At 54.6% G+C, this 15,757-nt stretch overlaps 1 protein-coding gene across 8 annotated transcripts in view; it reads right to left on the bottom strand.

The window, feature by feature from the left end:
- Celsr3 (cadherin EGF LAG seven-pass G-type receptor 3) overlaps positions 1-15,487 on the bottom strand; it is a 28,033-nt gene extending 12,546 nt beyond the window's left edge. For all 8 annotated transcript variants that reach the window (XM_035443970.1, XM_035443971.1, XM_035443972.1 and 5 more), the window contains exons 1-17: positions 11,476-15,487; positions 9,245-9,895; positions 8,717-8,942; positions 8,350-8,465; positions 7,893-7,981; positions 7,623-7,780; positions 6,360-6,523; positions 5,954-6,079; positions 5,693-5,862; positions 5,102-5,287; positions 3,496-3,612; positions 2,982-3,153; positions 2,688-2,829; positions 2,476-2,596; positions 1,976-2,159; positions 1,564-1,665; positions 123-217 (exon numbers count right to left, since the gene is read on the bottom strand). In XM_035443970.1, the coding sequence (XP_035299861.1) occupies positions 123-217; positions 1,564-1,665; positions 1,976-2,159; positions 2,476-2,596; positions 2,688-2,829; positions 2,982-3,153; positions 3,496-3,612; positions 5,102-5,287; positions 5,693-5,862; positions 5,954-6,079; positions 6,360-6,523; positions 7,623-7,780; positions 7,893-7,981; positions 8,350-8,465; positions 8,717-8,942; positions 9,245-9,895; positions 11,476-15,352 (6,696 nt within the window). In that variant the 5' untranslated portion in view covers positions 15,353-15,487. The remainder of the gene's footprint in view (positions 1-122; positions 218-1,563; positions 1,666-1,975; positions 2,160-2,475; positions 2,597-2,687; positions 2,830-2,981; positions 3,154-3,495; positions 3,613-5,101; positions 5,288-5,692; positions 5,863-5,953; positions 6,080-6,359; positions 6,524-7,622; positions 7,781-7,892; positions 7,982-8,349; positions 8,466-8,716; positions 8,943-9,244; positions 9,896-11,475) is intronic.
- Between the last annotated feature and the right edge of the window lie 270 nt (positions 15,488-15,757).

Below are 15,757 nucleotides of genomic sequence, written 5' to 3'. Positions count from 1 at the left end.
AAGGCTTGGACAGATGAAAGGGCAACTAGGAAAGGCCAAGAGGTCAGGGGCTGAGGTTTACATTGGGCCTGTCACAGGCCCGAAGGTCTTGGGTGTAGGACACTATCTGGGCAGAGTCTCACCAGCAGACTAAGCTCTCGAAAGGCGGGCGAGGTGCAGTTGAAGAGGTCAGGCTCCAACCAACCCTGGTCCTCATCACACAGCCGCACTGCAGCACCTGGGGGCAGGCAATCCCTGGTGAGGCCTGGAGCCTGTGGACTTTTGCTGATAGGTGGCCACAGCACCCTCTTCTATCCCATACGGAGCCTTGAGGTAGGGCCCTGAGTGATGAACATCTATGGCTAGGTGGCTAGATGCTGCAGCCTAAGCCCAGGTGGGTTCCAATAGCTTGTTGGTCAGTTCGCCCAAGGACTCTGACAACCATTCTTACCACTAACCACATGAAGAAAAGTATAAGGATGTACTGTAGATAGACACACACACAACACACACACTCACTGCGTCACACATACGGGCTTTGATAAGCTTACATACAGGCCAAAACTCATATACAGGCAAAAAAAAATTCAAACACATGCCAACAATGCTCATTAGATGTGCACACACACACACACACACATACACACACACACACACACACACACACACACACAGACACTGATCTCTTATATACTCACAAGCATACTGACACAGACTAGATCTTCCAGGAGTATCATATGACCCCAGTGAGGTGGTAGTAGGGGTCTCACACAAGTTTTAACGACCTCAGTGGTGACTTTAGTGTCATTGCCTTCCCTTGTCTATGCAGTTGGGATAGAAGTTGAATAAGTGTGTCCACCAGCAAGAGACCCTAACTTAAATTCAGAACCCCATCCCCTCAAGACAGACTCACAGAGACACATGCACAGGCACAGAAGGACACGCATGTGAGCATGCATACACAGACAATCTCTGTCCAGCCACTGCAGAGACCTCAAGCAGCAGGGAGGGTTCTGGGAGGCCCTTAGGCAGCAAGGAGAAGCTGGTGGGTGACTCTGACCAATAGGAGACCCTTACAAGGACCTCAGGAAGTAAGAAAGAGTATGCAAGGTCTTAGGATGTGAGAAAAGACCTGAAGGACACCCAGGTGATGGCAAGGGATCCTTGAGGACCTTGGGCACCAGAGAAGTCCCTAGGGTCATCAGATCAAAGGAAGGGATCTCCAGGAGGTTAGGAGTAGGTTTAGAGAGCTCAGGCAGCAGGGAGGGGTCTGCAAGGACCTTAAGCAGCAGGAGGGGGGTCTGCAAAAGCTCTGGCAGTGGGAGGGGGCAGCGCACCTGAGCAAACACGTACCCCTTACCTGTACCCCGCAATCCTGCCCAGAAGCCAAGAGAAACAGATGGAGGCTTAATGAGAGTACAGGAAGGAACCAGAGCCCCCAAGAAGTACAGGGGCCCACATGGATTTCCGCCCTGCTCCCATCTCTTTACAAAGACCACCCAACTTGGTGAAGGAGGTGGCTGTAACAGTCAGAAAACAGACCTGCCCCACCCTCAACAGCAAACCTGCCCACCACATACTCACCCAAGGCCCCCCGGGGACAGGGTACTGTGGCCAAAACACCAAACTTAGTCTGGGGCCACCACACACCAGCTCTCAGGGACTTGGGGCAGGCATCGTAGAGTACTAGGGAGAAAGGGAGTGTTGAGCCTGGTGGCCAGGTTCTAAGGCAAGTGACACCACACCTATCACTGTTCTATGGCTTCCAGGCCCAGGCCCAGAGTCTACTGCTCTCCCCTACTGGCTTCTAAAGATTTGGCCTGTTAAAGTCTGTGACAAGTCAGCCAAGTATGCGCAGTAAATGTAGGGCCCCTCGACATAGCTGGTTTCCCTCAGGAAGAGCTTCCCAGAGCCCTCCACCTCCAGAAGCCAGGAGTGCCACTCACTTCTTAGCATGCTGGAGCCAGTCTTCAATGGGTGGGTAGAACTTGCTTACCTCGGCAGCCACTGGCTGTCACCTCTGCAAAGGGGCTGTCACAGCTGTTACACTGGCGACCAAGGGCTCCTGGGCGGCAGGGGCACTGCCCGCTGTGGGGTGCACATGATCTCGAGGTGGAACCCACAGGGTAGCAGTCACATGGGAGGCATGAGTCACTGCCCCTCGGTCGATAGTGGAACTCCTGTTTAGGGATGGGTCAGGGGCCTGAGATCAGAAGTCAGACTTAAGGGAAGGATCTTAGGTGAAAGCTTGGGGGATGAGTAGAATCAAGGGCAAAAGTTTAAAAAAAATGTTTTTAAAACAGTTCATAGGCTAGAAAGACTTGCCTCGGATGAAGACAAGGAAGGGTTTAGAGGTCAAGGATGAGAGGTAGCAACTAGATTGTAGGACACAGGTTAAAAGGCTAGGGCTCAAGTCAGGCGGCAGAGGTCAGCGAGTTAGACAAGAATCACAGGTAATGTCCAAGGGAAAGTTAAAAGGTCAGAGTCTGGGCAAACCTTGCAGTGGCACTGCCCATTTGTCTTGTTGCAGTTAGGGTCAAAGCCCTTGTGGACATCACAGTTGCAGGGACCACAGGATGGGCTTCCCCACCAGCCCCGAGGGCATTGCTGGTCCATCCTGGGAATGAAACAAAGTGCATCCATGATATTTCAGTTTCCCTACTTGTTCCCACAAGGTCTTTCCACCATCTTAATCCTGAGCCTCTCACCTATGCTCACAGTGCTGACCAAAATAGCCATTTGTACAGTCACAGGTATAGCCATGGGGGGATCCTTGGAGGTGCCGGCATGATCCCTGGTTTTGACAAGGGTTCAAGAGGCAGGCATCCACACAACCTGGGCCGTAGTAACCTGCAGGTTGGGTCAGGAAGCTCAGAACACTGGTCAAAGAACATGGAAAGAAGCAGGGTCCTAGCCCTCTTAGTTCCTACCTGCTCCAGGCCCCTAGTTCCTGAGCCTTCTCCATGGCCCCTGGTTCCTTCCCCAATTCTCTCAGCACCCACCTGGCCAACAGGTGCAGGAAAAGGTCTGCCAGAGATCTTTGCAGTGTGCATGGGGTGGACAGGGCCCAGATGCACAGGCGTTGGTCACAACACATCCAGGCTCCACATTTACTCTGTGGCTGGGAGGTGGCAGGGCTGAGGACCCAAAGGGTGTATAGCCAATCCAAACACCCTACAGACACAGACAGGAAAGGGTGAGACTCATGTCAAGGCGGTCCTATGGAACCAGCCACCCCATCTGATGTTCTGTGACATGCAGTCTCCCTCTACTCCGTCTACAAAATTCAAGGCCCCCCTACACATCCCCATCCAGCACCCACAAGGATTGCTAGTTGTGCTGTTTTTGACACATATTCCAGATTATCTAAGCTAGACTCTTACTTCCACCAGAGGAAGGTTTAGTTTGTCTCTGATCTCCCTGGCTCATCTAGCTGCCCTCCATGCCAACATGTATTTAAATGGTATTTTTCAGGTCCCCAATGACCCCGTACCATAGTCTCATGCTGAGCCTCACCTGGATACAGCCAACCAGACCCTGTGGACCCTCCTCCTTACTGGTGGGGGGCAGGCCTCCCACATGGAGCTGTTTCACTTTCAGGCCCTGCAGCTCACCCCCCACAGCCACGGTGTCCTAGAAGAAGGGCAGAGTCAGCACTGAGGGAAGGGGTTCCTAGGAAACCCCTGTCATCCCAGAATCAGAACGGCTTTCTTCTAGCCCAGTATGACCATGCTTTGTCCCCTGTATCAGAAGAACAGTTTGGAAATGGGTCGCTCCTAAGTGTGGAGAACTTGCTGTGACATGGGTGATTGATATATAATACAAAAGCTTCAGTTAAGAGCTGAACTCAGGGTGGGGTGATCTTCTAGAGGATCTGGGTTTGATTCCCAGAACCCACATCAAAGTTCACAACAAGGGCTCTGATACTCTCCTATGGCCTCCCTGGGCACCAGACAGACACATGGCACACATACATATACGGAAGCAAATACTCATATACATACCATTAAAAAAAAAAAAACAAAAGCATTAAGCTCAGGCAGGCCCCTCCCTCCTGGACCCAGAGCCAACCTTAAAATTCCATGATCTTAGTCTTTGGGTATGTATATGAGTATGTGGTGTGCTTATGTGGTACACATGTTTATATGTGTGTGGGTATGTATATGAGTATGTGCTGTGCTTATGTGATATACATGTTTATATGTGTGTGGGTATGTATATGAGTATGTGCTGTGCTTATGTGGTACACATGTTTATATGTGTGTGGGTATGTATATGAGTATGTGGTGTGCTTATGTGGTACACATGTTTATATGTGTATGAGTATGTATATGAGTATGTGCTGTGCTTAAGTGATACACATGTTTATATGTGTATGGGTATGTATATGAGTATGTGCTGTGCTTATGTGGTACACATGTTTATATGTGTGTGGGTATGTATATGAGTATGTGGTGTGCTTATGTGGTACACATGTTTATATGTGTGTGGGTACATTATGCGTGTAGACGCATGTGTGTATTTTACATGTGGAGACCTGAAGTTGACACCAGATGTCTTCCTTGATCACTCTCTACTCATTAACTGAGCTTGCTAAACCCAGAGTTCATCAATTCTGGCTAGTCTAGCAAGCCAGTTTGCTCAGGGGATCCCCTGCCTCTGCCTCCTGAGTGCTGGGATTGCAGGCAGCTGCTATGCCTGGCTATGCCTGCCCAGTGTTTACATGGGTTCTGGGGATTGGAACTTGAGTTCCTACAATTCCATAAGCAGGTGCTTTATCCTTTGAGCCATATTCCCATCCTTGAAATCTCGGGATTTTGATTTGCGGTAGGTAGAAATTAGGGAAGACACCAGAAGGGGCTTTCAGCAATCAGGCACAGTCAAAGTCCCAGCTACAGAGGCGCCACAAGTTCAAGCCAGAACTCTAGGTAGCCTAGCTGATACAAGCAGGGTTGCCTAACAGACCAACCTAGCTGGTTGAGTAGGATCAAAGCAAAGGGCTACAAGAATATCAGATTCCATAGCTGGAGGAGCGGAAAGGAGGTAGACAAGAGGTAGGGTCAAATAAACTAAGTCTGATCGGAAAGCTGAGCACAGACTACCCTTGGGTCAGAGGTCAGACCTGGAAGAGGTTGAAGTCCAGTGAAACCATAAAGATATGATGGCCCCTTCGGCCACCTGGCTCCTCCTGCAACTCCAGCCGAAGATCATGCCACCGGCCATCACTGACAGTCATCTGGTCCAACAGGAGGTGGGCAGCATGGCCTGAGGCCCTACTTAATGTCACAGACAGCAACCCCCGATCTAGCTGTGAGTAGAAATGCATAATAGCCCCAGGTTAGATTGAGATGAGGCTGGGTGGTGAGATCAGAGGGTTTAGTGGTCAAGAATATGCATTCAGAACAGTAGAGACAAAGCTAGACCCAACGCATAGTGCGCTCTCTGGGGATATGCTGTCGTTGATACGGGCTGGGGAAAGGGCAGAGCTAGGGGTCATGGATTGGTGTGGTTATAAGAAAGAGCTCTGTGTGTGCCCTGCATATGCAGAGAACATTAGGGTAGGGAAGAGTCATGGTGCACTGTCCAGAGCAGAGTCCAGTGTGTTAAGACATCTGACAGAACTATGCTCTATGGCTAGGCCCAAACCCTGTTGATGGGGAGCGTCAGAGATCAGCAGAGCGGGTATAGTGAAGGGTTGGGAGAACAGACATACCTGGAGGAGGAGGACGCTATGTGGCCCAAGCTGCACTTGCATCAAGACCCCTTTTGTTGCCCGTGTTCGAAATGCTAGTCCCAGGTACCACGGCACAGACACAGTCATGTCATTTCCAAAGTCCCAAGTCAGTGTGCCATTGCCATGGAAATGGTAGGGATGGGCCATTGCTGCGGAGACAGAGAAGTAGTTACAGATCCTACCCCAAGAACAGACCTTACTTACCCCGTGTGGTCCTCCTGACCCATGGTGCCCACTCACTGAGGCGACAGTCTTTGCCACCAAAGCCCACAGGACAGTCACAGCTGAAGCCACCCCAGCGCTCAGAGCAGAAGCCACTGTTCTTGCAGGGGCCGGAAGCACAAAAATGCAACTTGGCCTGACAGCCTGAGAGAAAGGGACAAAGGAAGATAAGGGAAGACTGCGTGAGGGACTTGAGTGCTAGGCACGACATTAGAGCCCAGACTGGTGAATGTGCACACGATTTCATCCTCATGTTCTCAGGAAGCAGCTGAGTGAGAGGAAGGCCCTAAAAGCTGGGCTAGAATATGGATCTTGCCATGTCATATCGGATTGGGGTCAAATATGGAGCCATGCCATGCAGCCCTCCACCTCCTCCTCAGATGGTGACAGGGACATGAGTGAGGACAAGGGGCTTTGGGCCTACCTGCCATAGTGCCGTTGTTTGCAACAAAGGCGGCCATGTCCATCCGTCGGCCATCAATGTGCAAGTCTCGCATGCAGCCAATGAAGTCCTTGTGGGACACAGGGAAGTTCTCGGGAAGGTTGGGGACACCCCCCAGGAGCAGAGGGCCCGTCAGGTCCAGGGACCTGGGGGTCAGGAGCCTGGGTCATTGGTGGGCCTGGAGACAGAGTCGGGTTGCTCCCGGGGGCCACAGGAAGTAGGGGATAGGACTAAGGGGAGGGTGGTTAGATGAAGAAGATAAGGCCAGGCTGGGAAAGAGTTAAGCCTGCAATTGTGAGGATGCAAGGAAGAGGCCATGATGGGCAGATGGTCCGGGGAAAGATGGGGTACTCTGAGATGAAGACAACGATGAGGAGTGAGGCATTCGGGGGGCTGCGGTCGGGGATGGAGAAGAGGGATTGAGGGGTGAGATCAGCAGACTCAGTGGTCTCGGGGCTATCTATGAGATGAATGGACTAGAGGTAATGTGTGTCATTAGAGACTTAAGGCATGTAGAGACTTTAGAGGACAGAATGCACAGGGACTTTTTCTGAGGACTGTGTGGAAGGCAGAAGCCAGGGGTAGAATATAGGACTGGGGCTAGACTGAGCAGGCTTCCAGTGTCTTTGATGTGCTTGTTTGGGAGAAGAACAAGGAGTTTTGCAGGCTTGTGAAGGGTTACGGTGGGCTCTGGCAGGCAGGGAACAGGAGGATCAGGGGGTGTGAAGGGTTACGGTGGGCTCTGGCAGGCAGGGAACAGGAGGATCAGGGGGTGTGAAGGGTTACGGTGGGCTCTGGCAGGCAAGGAACAGGAGGATCAGGGGGTGTGAAGGGTTACGGTGGGCTCTGGCAGGCAGGGAACAGGAGGATCAGGGGGTGTGAAGGGTTACGGTGGGCTCTGGTAGGCAAGGAACAGGAGGATCAGGGGGTGTGAAGGGTTACGGTGGGCTCTGGCAGGCAGGGAACAGGAGGATCAGGGGGTGTGAAGGGTTACGGTGGGCTCTGGCAGGCAGGGAACAGGAGGATCAGGGGGTGTGAAGGGTTACGGTGGGCTCTGGCAGGCAGGGAACAGGAGGATCAGGGGGTGTGAAGGGTTACGGTGGGCTCTGGCAGGCAGGGAACAGGAGGATCAGGGGGTGTGAAGGGTTACGGTGGGCTCTGGTAGGCAAGGAACAGGAGGATCAGGGGGTGTGAAGGGTTACGGTGGGCTCTGGTAGGCAGGGAACAGGAGGATGGGGGGCTCACTTCTTGGAGCTTGTTTGCACACCAGCAGCTGCACACGAGTAGTTGCCAATCTCAGCACCAAACCGCAGAGCCACAGCCACATTGCAGTCATCCACACTCAACACAGCCACCTTGTCCTTCGAAGGGCCCTGAGCACCCCCTAGGGCATCTGTCCGGGGCTAAAGACCAGGCACACCAATCAACAATGCCCCCGTGGTAATTCCTGAGGAGAACGCAGAATCCTGGCTCCCCCACACAGCCCGCCCATACTATGAGAGAGGGAGTGCCCACCTTGTTGTAGTATCTCAGATGCACTGTGTGCCACCGCCCATCACTCAGGCCTCCTGGAACTGTGGGGCTGACCACTGTATTGGATTCACCTGTGGAGAATATGCATGTGGAATGTTGTCTGGAGTTGCTGAATGGCACCGTCCCAACCCATTTACATAGATACAGACACTGTCAGGGTCATGCTGGACAACTGGATCACCATATCCTCTGGTGACCACACTGGCTGGACTACAGTGTCCTTGAACACATGGGAGAAACACAGACTTCCTGGAGAGATGGACCTTCCCTGAGGGAGTGGCCACAGAGCCTGGTCCTCACTGTTGTCCGTTTGGCACTGAAGAGTGTGCTCAGATGCTCAGTGAAGGACACCTGAGGGGACTCATGCATTGACTCTTCCAGCCATCCCAGGAACACATGCACCCCACTCACTGTCACAAAAATCCACGGGAGCACCCACCCGTGGAATATGTAAGCCGCACTTGGCCAGCCACAAGCTCTAGAGCCAAAAAGTCATGCTTCTCATTCAGGCGCCCGTTGTAGAAGAGTAGCCCGCTGGGCTGCACGGTTGCAAACCTGGGTGAGGTGGAATGGCACCATTAGGAGCAGACATCTCACACCCTCCATTTGAGAACCAGCTCAAATTGAGCGGAAAGAAGATGGTGGGAGATGCCAAGGCCGTGTGACTCTAAGACATCCCTGCTGGGGTCAGGGGAGAGGGCGGTGTACGATGAGGACCTCAGGGCTGGACAGTCAGCAATCTGGGTCAGGGTCACATAGGTAGGGGCAGTGGAGAGTCGTGCAGTGACACGGTGGAGGACACCTACGAGAGGGACAGCGTGAGGTGGAAGCGCTGCCGCAGGCCGCGGAACATGACGAACGAACTGGGAGGGAAGGAGCGTGCGGCCACCTCACAGCGCGGGCCCTCGAAAGCGCCGCCCGCAGGGCACTGGCATCGAAAGCCGCCATTGGGCGCGTTGGTGCAGGTGCCCCCGTTGCGGCAGACGCCCGGCACACAGCGTCCAGCTTCCGTGTCCAGCTCGCAGTCTTCCCCTGCAGGGTAGGACGGGTCAGAGGACGACGCTCCGCCCACGCCCCGCCCCGCCCACGCTTTCCTCAAGGCCTCTGAATGGTTGAGCTGCCTGTGGGACACGCCCACAGTCTCATCGCTCCGCCCCCTCTTGCCTAGGGCTTCCCTTTCTCTCCGGCGTCGGGCTTTCGGCGGGCTGTGCTTAGCCGCGCCTCTAATCGCACCCGGGAGCCTCAGAAAGGATGCTCGGGGCCCACTCGCACTCCCGTATCCCACCGCTGCGCCTCGCCAGGGCTTCCTCCAGCGCTGCACCCGACTGACTTACCGGTGAAGCGCGGGCGGCACACACAGGTGTAGCCTCCCTCGCGCCGCGCACAGGCGCCGCCATTGCGACAAGGGTTCGAGTAGCAGAGGTCGAGCTCAGTCTCGCAGAAGTCTCCCGTGAAGCCAGGCGGGCAGCGGCAGCGCAGACCGGCGATGGGCTGGATGGGTCGGAAGAGCGTGGAAGCCGAAGCCAGGAAGGGCGCGGAGGAGTCAAAGCGGAGCACTGACACGCATTTCATGTAGTTCTCACAGGGCTCACGCAAGCACACGTTGTCATCAAAGGGCAGCACGTCGAGCAGCGAGCGTGCAGCCAAGGCGGCGCGGCGCACGTACAGTTGCTCCTGCAGCTCCTCGGAGCTGAACCAGGGCCCTGCAGCGCCTGCCCCGGCCCCACGAGGTGCCAGTGCCGAGAAGCTCACATTGAGCACGGTGCCCCCCACGTCCGTGTCGTTCTGGATGTTGAAGATGAAAACGTCCTCGGTAGGTGTTGCGAGCACTGCAGCCACGCCTTCAAGAAAATGGCCCAGTAGCGGTGACAGGAAGCGCTCTTGCCACATGTTCTCCAGGCGAACAGTCAAGCTGTTGGCCAGCAACTCCTCCGTGATGATGACCACACGCAGCACACACTGTGCTGTAACACTATGCAGGCCATCTGCAGGCAGGGGCAGGGACAGTTTCGGGTCAGTAGCTGCCTCTCTTTGGGACACAAGAGGTCTGGGACCAGTGATTACATACATGACCCCTTACAAGCCACTAGTGACTCTGGGGCTAGTAATCACCATCTCTCCCAGCACCAAGGTAAGGACTAGCTGCTGTTTCCTACTCCCGAATCCCCAACATGGGGAGAGGCTTGAATCAGTAATTTACCCAGCTTAGGTCTGGCGCTTAGCACCAGGGAGCTCTATCAGCCTTGCCCTGCCCCTATTATCAATAGGCTACCTCCACTAAGGATAGGAGGAGAAGCCAGAACCACTGGCCATCCATTCCTAGCTTCCCATCTTCTCCCATTGTAGCAGAAACAGCAGGACACCCCCTGCAAGAAACAAATCCCAGCACTTGGGAGACAGAGGAAGGCAGATGTCTGTGAGTTTGAAGCTAATCTGATCTACATAATGAATTCAAGTCAGAGCTACATAGTGAGACCCTGTCTCAGAAAACAAAAAATCCCAGCACATGGGAGCCAGAGACAGGTGAAACTTGGGTTCAAGGCTAGTCTGGTCTACATAGTGAGTTCTACTCGGAGAAGCCCTGTCTCGAATAAACAAAAACAAAACAAACGAAAGAGAAAGAAAAGGAAGGAAGGAAGGAAGGAAGGAAGGAAGGAAGGAAAGAAGGTGGATTTCAGGGCAAGGCTATCTGTTGCCAGCCAACTTGTCTCCCAAGGCACTAAATGAGGTCCTGGACCAGTGAACACTCAATGCAGTTCTCCAGAACTCTGGACCGGCAAGCTCCAGGGATATCCTGGTCCTTGATGTGTACACACACTGCGTCTTCTCCAGCTGCTTTAGTTAGCAAACTGCCTAACACTCTACAGTGTCCACCCTGAGATGAAAGCAGTGCACTTATCTCCTGTGTTCATCTCAGATCAAGCATGTGTTGGGTGGTCCATAAAGACTGCTGTTGGGAGAACTGAAAGTAAATGAAGCTCTCGCCTCCTCTATCAATGCCAGGAGTCCTAGCTTCAGGACTGAGAAAGAAAAGACTCTCCATACCTCTGCACTTCTAGAAGGTGGGACTTCAAAGGTCTTTTCCACCTGATCCCTTCTGTGAGGGAATGGTTTATGAAAGACCAGGGAAATGAAAGCCATTGGGTCTCTGGACATTTTTCAAAAGGAAATGTCCTTGGCCTGCCCTTTGAATAGCAGAATGTGCCCATTCCCTGCCTGAGGCTGTCAAAATTAGTTGCTCTTCCTGACCACTGAAGTAAGTAAGGGCAGACTAGACCCAAAGTAATCCTTATCTAAACATGGACATGAAATGAATGAACTTTGTGGCTTTTCCTAGCAACACAAGAGCATCACAAAGACCCCCTGCTCCTTCCTTCTTTAAGAAGAGAGGAGCAATCCCTATATGAACAGCTATTTATGGTTCTCGGATACCCCAGAACCTTTAGGATTCTATAAAGACTATCCAAGAACCTAAATGGGATCTGAGATCTTGGGCGATCTTACTGGGTACAGGGACTCTGACTTGAGCCCTGACAGGTTAAGACCACTGGGCCACTTGCCTCACCTGTTACAGTCACCAGCATGGAGGCCACCAGTGGGCGGTTGTTGTCCAGCTTTCTGCTGAGTCGAAGCTCCCCACTGGTCTGGTTGACCACTAGCAGCTGCAGCTCATTGCCCCTCTCAAAGGAGTAAAAGAGGTGGTCAGAGACATCCGGGTCATATGCTGGGATGCGCCCAATGATGCCCGAGGGGAAAGTGTCAGAACGGTTGGACACATAGTTGTTGAAGAGGATCTGGAAGTTGTTGAGCACAGGACTGTTGTCATTCTGGTCAACCAGGCGCACATGTACGGTAGCCCGGCTGACCAGAGGAGCAGATGTGGCCTGCACAACAATCACATATTCCTGGCGAGCCTCATAGTCCAGGTCTATGAGTGCTGTCAGCTCTCCAGAGAAGATGTCCATTTGGAACAGCTCAGGGATGTTTCCTTCCACAATCTGGTACATTATGTGGGCATTGGGGCCTTCATCAGGGTCGACTGCAGTGATCTGAGCCACCACGGAGCCCACAATGCTGTTCTCCTTCACCCTCACCTCAAACTCCTCAGCTGGGAAGACGGGTGCATTGTCATTCACGTCTTGCACAGTCACCTGGATGCTCACTGGAGTCCTGAGTGGGGGCACACCACGGTCTACTGCATAGGCAGTCAGCTCATACACCGGCACTGCTTCCCGGTCCAGCCGCCTCACAGTCCTGACAATGCCAGAGGTGGGCTCAATGGTAAAATCTCCATCCCCATCTTCCCCATTCTGAAAAGTGTATTGGACCCGGCCATTGGCGTGAGCATCCCGGTCAGTAGCTGAGATCTGCAGAACACTAGTGAAAGGCGGAGCATCCTCAGAGACCAGGCCTGTGTAGTGGGAGGCCACAAACTGTGGAGCATTGTCGTTTACATCATTGACCATTACCTCCACATATGTGGTATCTGCTTTCTGAGGGATACCATTGTCCCGAGCAGTAATGGCCAATGTATATGTCACTTGGTCCTCATAGTCCAGTGGAGCTTGCAGTGTAATGGCCCCTGAGTTTGCATCAATTCTGAACTGGGGTAGGTTGTCTTCCAGAAGATAAGTGATGCGAGCGTTTTCACCTACATCGTCATCAGAAGCACTGATGACCACCACAGTGCTACCCACTGGTCGGTCTTCATTCATGCTCACTGAATAATGAGCACTTTGGAAGACAGGCCTGTGTGTATTGGCATCTGTGATGTTGATATGCACATAGCAGTGGTCATGCAGGGCACGGTCGGATGCAGTAAGCACCAGCTTGAAGTAGCGTTCCTGCTTGTAATCCAGTGGCAGAGCCAGTGTCACCAAGCCCACACCACCTTGGGTGCTGATGGCAAAGCGGTTCCGACTGTTGCCACCTGTGATTTGGTAGCTGATGGCGCTGTTGGCATCTCGGTCTACTGCAGTCACACTGACAACACTGGTGCCCACAGCTGCATCCTCATTGAGCCGAAGGTGGTACTCTTTCATGGTGAACTCAGGCCGATTGTCATTGACATCTAACACAGTTACTGTGACACTGGCTGAAGCAGAGAGTGGGGGTGAGCCATGGTCTCGTGCCTCCACACCAAAGAAGTAATGTTCCACGGATTCACGGTCCAGGGGACCACTAACAGAGACCCAGCCAGTGGCACTGTTTATCACAAAAGGTGTGTCTGGTGCCACACCGGTTAAAGAATACTCCAACCTGGAGTTCTCCCCATGGTCTGCATCCACTGCCTGAATGTGAATGACGGAGTGACCCAGGGGTGCATTTTCTAAAACAGAGACCTGAAAGGGTGTGCTGACAAAGATAGGAGCGTGATCATTGATGTCTACCACCTGGATGCTTGCCAGGCCTGTGTTGTTGGACAAAGGTGGCCTGCCTGCATCTTGTGCCCGGATGCGCAACACATATTCTCTCTCTGCCTCGAAGTCCAGAGGTGCCACTACCTGGATCTCACCCGTGAGACTGTCGATGGCAAAGTGCCCACGGCTGTTGCCACTGATGATGTTATAGTGCACCAAACCATTGGCATCCTTGTCCCGGTCTGTGGCCGTGACTCGTAGCACGACTGTGTGAGGGCGCACATCCTCACGCACTTGTGCCACGTAGCGCTTCTCGCTGAACTGAGGTGTGTTATCATTCTCATCCAACACGGTTATGTGCACTCGAACGGTGGCTGAACGTGGCCCAGGCTCCTGGCCCTGGTCACTGGCTTCTACCACTAGCTCGTAGCTTTCCATGTGTTCCCGGTCCACGCGGCCACTGGTGCTGATGAGGCCCGAACGTGGATCAATCTCGAAGGCGGCGGCTGCCTCCGAGCGTGCAGCTGGCGACCCTACGAAGCGGTAGCGCAGGTTGGCATTAGGGGGCGCATCGCCATCGGTGGCACGCAACTGCAGGATGGGGTAACCTTCTTCCACATTCTCACGAAGTGTTTCCCGATAGTGGGCTTGCTCAAATACTGGAGCATGATCGTTGCGGTCAGCTACTGTCACCGCCACCATGGTGGTGGCTGAGAGGCGTGGTGAGCCGTGGTCCTGTGCGGTCACTCGAAGGTAGTGGCGTTCCATACTCTCACGGTCCAGAGCAGCCGCCGTTCGGATGAGGCCGCTCTGAGGATCAATGCTGAAAAGCTCCAGCGAGCGGCTGTTCATGAGCGCCGCCAGCGAGTAGACGAGGCGCCCGGCCTCGCCTGGGTCCGGATCCTGCGCCACAACGCGCAGCACCGCTGTGCCCGCCGCCTCATTTTCAGGTACCAGTGTCTGGTAGTTGTATTGAGGAAACTGCGGGTGGCGGTTTGCGGCTCGGCGGGGACGACCCTGGTTCTTTGAGAGTATTCGCTTGGCTTCAGGACCAGCTTGGAACCCCGGAGGGCGCGGCCCAGGGTGCTGGAAGAGGAAACGGCGGCGGAAGAGACCGCGGGAGCGCATGCGCTCGGGAGCTGTCCGATGCTCGCGGAGTGCTGAACCCGGCGTAGGAGCTGTCCTCACAGCACGTGGTGCTGAATTCTCCCCTAGGTCAGAGCCCAACGAGCCAGGGAGGCAGTTCCGCTTGAAAGGGCCCCTCTCTGTTGGAGAACTCGCAGATCTCTCACCCTGACCCTTGCGTCCTGGCGCCCACAGTTTCCCGCAGCAGCGAGAGGTTTCCACTCTCTTGCGGACGCCTTTCCTAGCATTACGCTGGAAAGACACTGGCCTGGAGCCATCAGGCTGAGCCACAAGGTCCGACGGGTGGGGAGCGATGTTCCTCAGATCCGGATCCCCTGGGGACAGAGCCTCGGGCGGCAGACTACCTCTTCGTAAGGGCCCTGTCCGCCCACAAGAGGAGATCTCGGGGTGCCAACATAACAGGTATCCTGGACCCTGACCAGACGCTTGCTCTCGACTGCCCAGAGCCGGGACCACCAGCTCCGAGTGAGGTTGCTCAGGGGTCCCTCGATCGTCCCGGGCACTTTGCCTACCTACTCGGAGCCTCATGAAGACAGGCTCCCTGACTCCCAGGCCAGGCTCTCCATCCTCCCAGACGCCAGGAGACTCGGGACAAAGAGCTACGGCTCCACTGCCGATCTGTGCTCTTGGCCCGGTAGCAGGAGCTACCCCTGGGTCCCAGCCCTGGTCCCCGCCGCCCCCCAGCTCCTCCCGGCTAAAAGGGAACAAAGAGAGGAGAAGGAGCAGTAGTGTCGGGGTCGACGGTCCCCAGAGACCCCACCATAGAGGCCGCCTCGCCATCACCCCCCGCCTCCCGGCACGGCCTCCGCCGCCCCCCGCCCGGGACCGGGCCTTGGGCCCACCCCCCGCTCTGGCCCCCTCCTGGGCCCCTGCCGCCGCCCGGCCCTCCGCCCCTCGGCCTGTCGCTCCGCGCCGCCACTGCTCTCTGGGCACCATCTACTCCGCGGCCAGAGCCCCTCTGGCAGACAGCCCCGGCTTTTGCCGCCCCCAACACAGCATCCCCGACGCGGCTGTCGACTCCCGACGCTCCAACATGGCTCCCGGCCGCTCGGATGGTTTGCTCCACCTCCGCCCCGATGCTCCAAACGCGGTGGTACAACCCGTTGCGCATGGCAATTCTGGCTATAGAAGCCGTTGCCGCCATCTTTACTGCGGTCAGAAGTGCTGCCCACGGTGCTGAATGGAATGGGGAGTCTCTCCGCTACTCCACAACCGCCCCCCCATTCCTCCCACTCCTCTTGGTTTGTTGCCCTTCTTTAGGTTGAGACTCTCGTCTCCCTTCCGGAGCACTGGTTCCGAACCCTAACAAAAATTTTGGTCTGAAAACGGGTTGTCATAATG

This window comes from Cricetulus griseus, chromosome 4 (genome assembly GCF_003668045.3).
Source record: "Cricetulus griseus strain 17A/GY chromosome 4, alternate assembly CriGri-PICRH-1.0, whole genome shotgun sequence".
Classification (NCBI taxonomy): domain Eukaryota; kingdom Metazoa; phylum Chordata; class Mammalia; order Rodentia; family Cricetidae; genus Cricetulus; species Cricetulus griseus.
This window is presented reverse-complemented; position numbering and strand designations above follow the sequence as displayed.